The sequence below is a fragment of the Centropristis striata genome, chromosome 21, assembly GCF_030273125.1.
Source record: "Centropristis striata isolate RG_2023a ecotype Rhode Island chromosome 21, C.striata_1.0, whole genome shotgun sequence".
In the NCBI taxonomy this organism is placed as follows: domain Eukaryota; kingdom Metazoa; phylum Chordata; class Actinopteri; order Perciformes; family Serranidae; genus Centropristis; species Centropristis striata.
In genome coordinates this window covers 28315617-28322648 of record NC_081537.1, presented here as the reverse complement: position 1 = coordinate 28322648, position 7032 = coordinate 28315617, and the positions used below count along the sequence as shown (strand labels likewise).

General features: G+C 34.7%; 1 protein-coding gene across 1 annotated transcript; it reads left to right on the top strand.

Annotated features, from left to right (window-relative positions):
* Window positions 1-1821: 1821 nt before the first annotated feature.
* Window positions 1822-6877, top strand: cabcoco1 (ciliary associated calcium binding coiled-coil 1). The gene is made up of 6 exons (XM_059324930.1): window positions 1822-1877; window positions 1955-2043; window positions 2808-2977; window positions 4237-4381; window positions 5422-5494; window positions 6600-6877. The coding sequence occupies exons 1-6, from the start codon at window positions 1827-1829 to the stop codon at window positions 6678-6680; spliced, it is 609 nt and encodes a 202-aa protein (XP_059180913.1). The 5' UTR covers window positions 1822-1826; the 3' UTR covers window positions 6681-6877.
* The last annotated feature ends 155 nt before the right edge of the window (window positions 6878-7032 follow it).

Here is a 7032-nt window from a genome sequence, read left to right as displayed (position 1 = left end):
ATTAATAATTTCCAACAGTGGAGCAAGGAGGAGGACAACTGATAGAAGCTGGAACAGAAGAGGTGGTCAACTGCTTAGTTTCATGACGGCATTTAAAATCTGTGAAATATCAGCTCACAAACTCACCTTCATCGTAAGATTTCTGCTGTCAAATTCTGCTGATGTAGACGTGTCTGATGCTGTGAAAATACAACAAAAATCGAATTTAAAATAATTCAGTCAGCAAACTCACAGATAATTATGTGAATGCAGAACATGTAAATTTGAAATTTTGCTGTTCAGGTTCTGGCTTTGTCTCAGTTTGTTCATCACAAATTCAGGGTAACACAGGGTGAGTAACTGCTATAGAAAAGGTAGTTTTAGTGTGTGAAGTTTTCTTTTAAAGGCTAAATTTAAGGAGAAAAAGACACAAATCCGTCTGCACAATTACCTTTTTTACAATTGCATGCAATTTTTTCGATTGTACTGCACTCCAAGAAAAAGCTCAAGTTTTTGTCTTATTGCAGTCATTTTGTGTTAAAGTAAAAATCACAAGGAGACAATGATTTCTCAAACGTCTGATTACAAGACTCACCTCAAGTTGTGTCTTCAGAGGAAACGAACTTCACCTTCAGTCTGTCGAACTCAAAACTTCACATCTTATATCTGCAGAAGATGTCGTGATGTCACATCCATCTGACCTTTTAAAATACATCTTCAATAAATACATACAACTAAGTGAGTTTTTAGTATTATTGACTAAATTATGTTATCTGAGTCTTCTTTCACTCCAGATCCGGTAAGGGTTCCTGTTCCTCTTTAAACAGGCTCAGCAGAGGGACATGAGGCCAAGATAGTTTGAAGCCTCTCCATATTTTTTTCTGTAAAGAAAATATGAACTTGGACATAGTTACAGCAGTTGACTTTTGATCTCACGCAGGGCACGGACTCTGTTAGTTCCTATTTAAGTTGCCCAGTGCTGCATCAAGCAAAAAAAGTTGACTTCTTTGCATAAAAAACAGTTTCATGCTATGCTGACTTGAATGTGAATAAAAGGTTTTAATCTCATGGATCTTCTAGACTTTCCAGTGAAACAAGAAGAAAAGACTGTTTATCAAGATAACCGCATAATCAAGTGATCTCGAGATAACAGCGGAATTTAAAATGTTTTGGCCAGAACCATTTAGGGCTTCTGTAGTTCTCCGTTTATAATCTACTAACTTGGAAGCTGAAATAGTTCCAATGCAGGCAGAAGTTCCAACCTATATACTCAGTCGTAAAGTCTGTCTTTAAACAGAAGAGGAGACTTGGAGACCTGACTTGGACTTGGAAGTCAAAGACATGATCATTCAAAGGATTTCACTGTGTTCATTTTATTTCATGTTATGTTGCAATATCAATGAAAGTGGTAAATAACATTAATAAATAGCTACTATTTCATGGAAGTGGGTAAAATTGAATTAAAAATGGTAACCTCCCTGGCTTTTGATCTGTTACTGTTTTAGTATTTGTATTTTAGTATTTGTATACTACGGAAGAGGATTAGGGCCACACAAGAAAAAAATATTTGAGTTCTGACTTTATTCTTTTTATTTTATTCTTTATTTATTTTACTTTAAAGTCAGAACTCTTTTTTGTGTGTGTGGCCCTAATCCTCTTCTGTAGTATACAATCCCATGTATATATTGATTCTTTTTTTCTTTCCTTTTTTTGTTATTTCATTTAAATAACCAATAAATACATAAATAAAGAACACTACATTGTGCAGGTGGCCCATTCTAAAAGTGAACGGATCCTGGCAACAGTTGATTGGGTGCTGGCTGCCATGGCAACAGCCGAGCGTCAACATGTCCGGCGGAGCGACACGTTTCGACAAGAAAAAGAAGGAGCAACCAAAGGTAAAGATAAAGTATAGGTTATAACTGACACTTATGGTATGGTACGTCTGCTACATGTTTTTCTTTCCGTTCGTAAGAAAGAGGAAACGGTCTTCCTCCAGTGGGAAGCGGCGCAACTCCAACAAATCCAAGAGCTGCTGAAGAAAACCAGGGAGGAACTAGAGCTGTAAGTAACGGCAGCCACATATCACTCCACCGCAGCGAGCTAGCGCCGTTAGCTATGTTTGAACTCTATGGAGTTTTGGGCCATTTTGTCCATTTTTGATTCCTTTTCATCCTGCCTGTATACACCACTTGTGTATGTTTAAATGCCATGTTGGTATATTTTTTTCAGCACAACCTCACCTATATGACCTAATAATAATTGATTTTTTATTCTGACTTACTGGATCAACATTTTGAACCAAAAAGAAACTAAGAAAACCAACATAAATGTGATCTTGTGATTGTGTGTCATCCAACTCTGGTTTTTATTCTAGTGTGACTGTATTTTATTTGTGTCTTGTGTGTTTAGCGTAACAAGTTTGGTCATTTTGTGTATTTTTTTGTCAGTTTGTGTCTTTTTAAGTCATCTTGTGTTTTTCTTGGTCATTTTGTGTCTTTTGTTGTGTCTTTTTTAGTTATTTTGTGTCTTTTTGGTAATTTGTGTCTTTTTTTGGTCATTTTGTGTCATTTTTAGTCCTTAAGTCTTTCCATGCTGCCAGGAATTAAATTCTGATTCTCATTTTAATTTATTTTGGCATATAAACATATTGATTCTACAACTATTGAAACCAGCATTTAAAATATCCTACAAGTGTTGGGTTTTTTTTAAATTGTGAAATGTAAACTCTTCCTTGTTCTCTAAAACTCAAAAATGAACTAAAAAGAAGAACGGCTCCTACTGCTACACTGATATAGTATCAAGATGTAATCTCTCTCTCTGTGTAGTGAGATAAAGGAGATTCTGGGCTTCAGGAACCATCAGATCTGTATGAAGGAATCTGCCCTGTTGGATTACTATGTCTGTGGTTTCTGGTGGGCAAAAGAGGCCAACTTCACCCCCAAACAGATCTCCTTCTCCATGGCTGTACTACATATGCTGCTGGATAACATAAGAGGTGGAATTTCAATTATTAGCCATGAAAACAGAAACGCCTCATGGTTCGATCATTTCCAAATTCCACACATTTAATGAGAGTCCTACAGGCCAATGTTGAACTACTAGTGCATTGCCTGTTAAAACATGGTGGTTGCTACTTGCTAGCAGAAAATATATATGCCAGGGGCATTACTTTTTATTCTATTGTGGTATTTTACAGGTTGTGGAAATATTTACCTATTTACCTGCTCTCTCAGACACAGTAGTATTAACATAGAACATTATAAGTTGCTCTTCAGGGCACATGAATATCAGAATTATGTGTTAGATTTCAGCAGACTGTGCAGGAGTTGACTTTTTTATGATATTTCAGTGAATATAAATGAGTTAAAATTATGTTCCTACAATGCTGAAAAGTTAATTACAGTGCAGAAAAGATACTTATGTGAGTTCAGTACCTTACATTACTACACACAGGTGCATCTCAATCCATTACAATATGATGGAAACGTTCATTTCCATCAAGTATTGAGTCATATACAGTACAGGCCAAAAGTTTGGACACACACCTTCTCATTCAATGCATTTTCTTTATTTTCATGACTATTTACATTGTAGATTCTCACTGAAGGCATCAAAACTATGAATGAACACATATGGAATTATGTACTTAACAAAAAAAGTGTGAAATAACTGAAAAAACATGTCTTGTATTTTAGATTCCTCAAAATATCCACCCTTTGCTTACTAGAATGTAAGACATGTTTTCAGTTATTTCACACTTTTTTGTTAAGTACATAATTCCACATGTGTTCATTAATAGTTTTGATGAATCTACAATGTAAATAGTCATGAAAATAAAGGAAATGCATTGAATGAGAAGGTGTGTCCAAACTTTTGGCCTGTACTGTAGATGGACATACTTTTCAGAGGCCAACATTTACATATTAAACACACTTTTTAAAATTGGTCTTTTGTAATATTATATATTTTTTGAGACACTGTATTTTAGGTCTTCATTAAATGTAAGCCATAATCATTATAATTAGAAGAAATTAAATAAACTAGACATGAAATGTTTCATTCTGTGTGTAATAGATCTATATAATGTGTTATTTCCACTTTTTGAATTGAATTACTGACATGAATAAACTTTTCTATGATCTTCTAATTCATTGAGATGCACCTGTATATTATTGCTGCAATTCTGATATACTTACTTAGGTAAGTATATCAGAATTGCAGCAATAATTTGTGCTTTTTTTTGTCATATTCTAGAGAAACAGATGGTTTTAGTGGATAACTTAGTGGAGTTTGCGGAGGCCTTAGGTGCTGCCAGCCAGGGCTCAACTTCAGAAGAAGACACAACCCCACTTCTAGACAGAGAAGAAGCCAAAGAGCTCATCAGTTACATTCGAAACAGGTCAGAGGTGTCCTTAATATTCTTTCATCATTCGCAGACCCCATGTGGGTGACAGTTGTGTAGGCTTTGCTTAGTTTAGTTTAGTTCAATTTAGTTTTATTTCACATATAAACAAAATAAAACACATAGATGATAACACATAAAAGTACACATGGGTGCAGCAGAAACCCGTAAAGGCTTACTGTATATGAAAATCACACCAAAAAACATTTGAATAAGAAAAATACTAAACAAAAAATCAAAACAATACAAAAAAAGAATCAAAATCATGAAAACAAATACAAAAACAATCAAACACATATGTTTAAATCTTTTACAAAACAATCAAAGAGTAGGGCATATATGTGGGGTTAAAATTAGATAGCAAATAGCAAAGAGTCATCCTGTACTTTAGGGTACAATGGCTTGTCACTGGGGCAGTACCCTCAGAAGGTACAATTTTGTACCCTTGACACTTGGTACTTTCTTATACCCTTGTGGTTTAAATCTCTTAAATCTGCAACTTTTTTTCTTGTAGATTTGCCACTTTAATCTAGTAAATTTGCAACTTTTTTCTCGAAATATAACCTGAAGTTACCAAATATAGTTCTTTGCCTGATAAAGGGTTAAACTGTGAAGCAAAGCTCACTGGCTAGCACATGAACACACTGAAATCACTGAGCATTGAAAGGACAATTGTGGTTTGAGCAAAATATCAAAGCAACTCAAATTAAACCATAGATTGGTAATGCAAACATGCACCCATGGTAAACCACAGAGTCCCCCAACATAAGAAGGTCAGATTTAGCCCCTGCTTTCTACTATTGCAAACTAAGAAGTTTGCCTGTCTTCCATTATATATATGAATAGAATTGACCATGGATTTAGGATGACAACATCACATTAATGCGCTGAGGAAAAACAAATACTTTAAATTATAGCAAGTAATTTAGTGTTTTTATTGTTGATGTTGTATGTGAAATAACTGTGTTCTTCTAGGCTATGGTACATTTTAATAATTAAACTAACACGGCTCACCCTGTCTATTCTTTTGGCTGCAGTCTGTTTCAGAAATACAGACTCTATGAGCTTCTCTTCACCACATCCAGAGAGAAGCTACTGATGGGCATGGAGGTGAAGCTGCTTTTGACTTTTATACAGGTGCATCTCAATAAATTAGAATATCATAGAAAAGATTATTTATGTCAGTAATTCAATTCAAAAAGTGGAAATAACACATTATATAGATCCATTAAACACAGAATGAAACATTTCATGTCTTAATTTCTTCTAAATATAATGATTTTAGCTTACATTTAATGAAGACCTAAAATGCAGTGTCTCAAAAAAAATGTAATATTACAAAAGACCAATTTTAAAAAGTATGTTTAATATCGTCACCCTGTTAAAATAATCACCTAATTAATTTTTTTTAGTTTTGCGGGAAAACACAAAAAAACATACGACATTTAATGATCATTTCACTCAAAAAGGATGTAAGAAAGGATGGCTATTGGCATAGTAATAATACTGTGTGTAAATTATGTAACTTGGAGAAATAAATGACTTAGGCAATTTTTTTAACATGCCTTTGTGACTTAAGCAAGATACGGTAACACTTTATTTTGAAGGTGTCTACATAAGAGTCACACAAGCCTGTCAGAAACATGACATGACAAGTATCATGAGCATTAATGTTACTTCAAAGTGTCATTAATGTTCATGACACATCCCATGTCATGTTTATGACACGCTCATGTCACTCTTATGTAGACGCCTTCAAAATAAAGTGTTACCATATCTTGCTTAAGTCACAAAGGCATGTTCAAAAAATAGCCTAAGTCACATTTTGTTTTGACTGAGGCATAATAAATCCGCTTAAGTCACACACTTCACATAGCCCATTATCTTAAAGGGGTAAAATCACATGATCTGATCAACTGATGTAGGTGATTTTACCATAGGTGGCCGGCATCATGAGGAGATGATTTAGAAAAAAAACAAAAACAATTTTGACAAAAAATGACTTAGCCGATTATTTTAACAGTGTGACGATATGGAAATGTTGGTCTCTGAAAAGTATGTCAATCTATATGACTCAATACTTGGTTGGGGCTATTTGACTTAAATTGACTTTTCCATGATATTCTAATGTATTGAGATGCAACTGTATGTGTGTGCTTGCATTTGTGTATGTCTATATGAATTTATATAATATTTTAAACATGCTGTTTTCCAGAGGACCATTGAGGTGTTCGGCTGTCAGGATGCTCTCACACCATTGGAGGAAGGAATTCCCACTCACCTCTACTTCCAGTGAATGTCTCCACCTCTTATTCAGAGGAATGAACAGGTGTAGATGGACAGATGGACAGCTTCAGTGTGAGCTGTGAGTCTTAGGGTGTTATCTGTGCACTGAATCAGCTATTTTTGTTATCATTATATTTGTCCAAACAAATGTACCTTTAGTTGTACCAGGCATTAAAATGAACAAGAAATTAAAGAAAGCAAGGGTGGTCTAATAATTATTTCCATGACTGTATATGACGATAGTGTTTGTTTGTAGAGCCCTCTGGTGGTGGCAGCTGTGCATTACACATTAAAAAAAAAACAGCATGACCAGTCATATTCTGATTCTCCCTTAGAGCATAATGTAAAACCACATAAAGTGT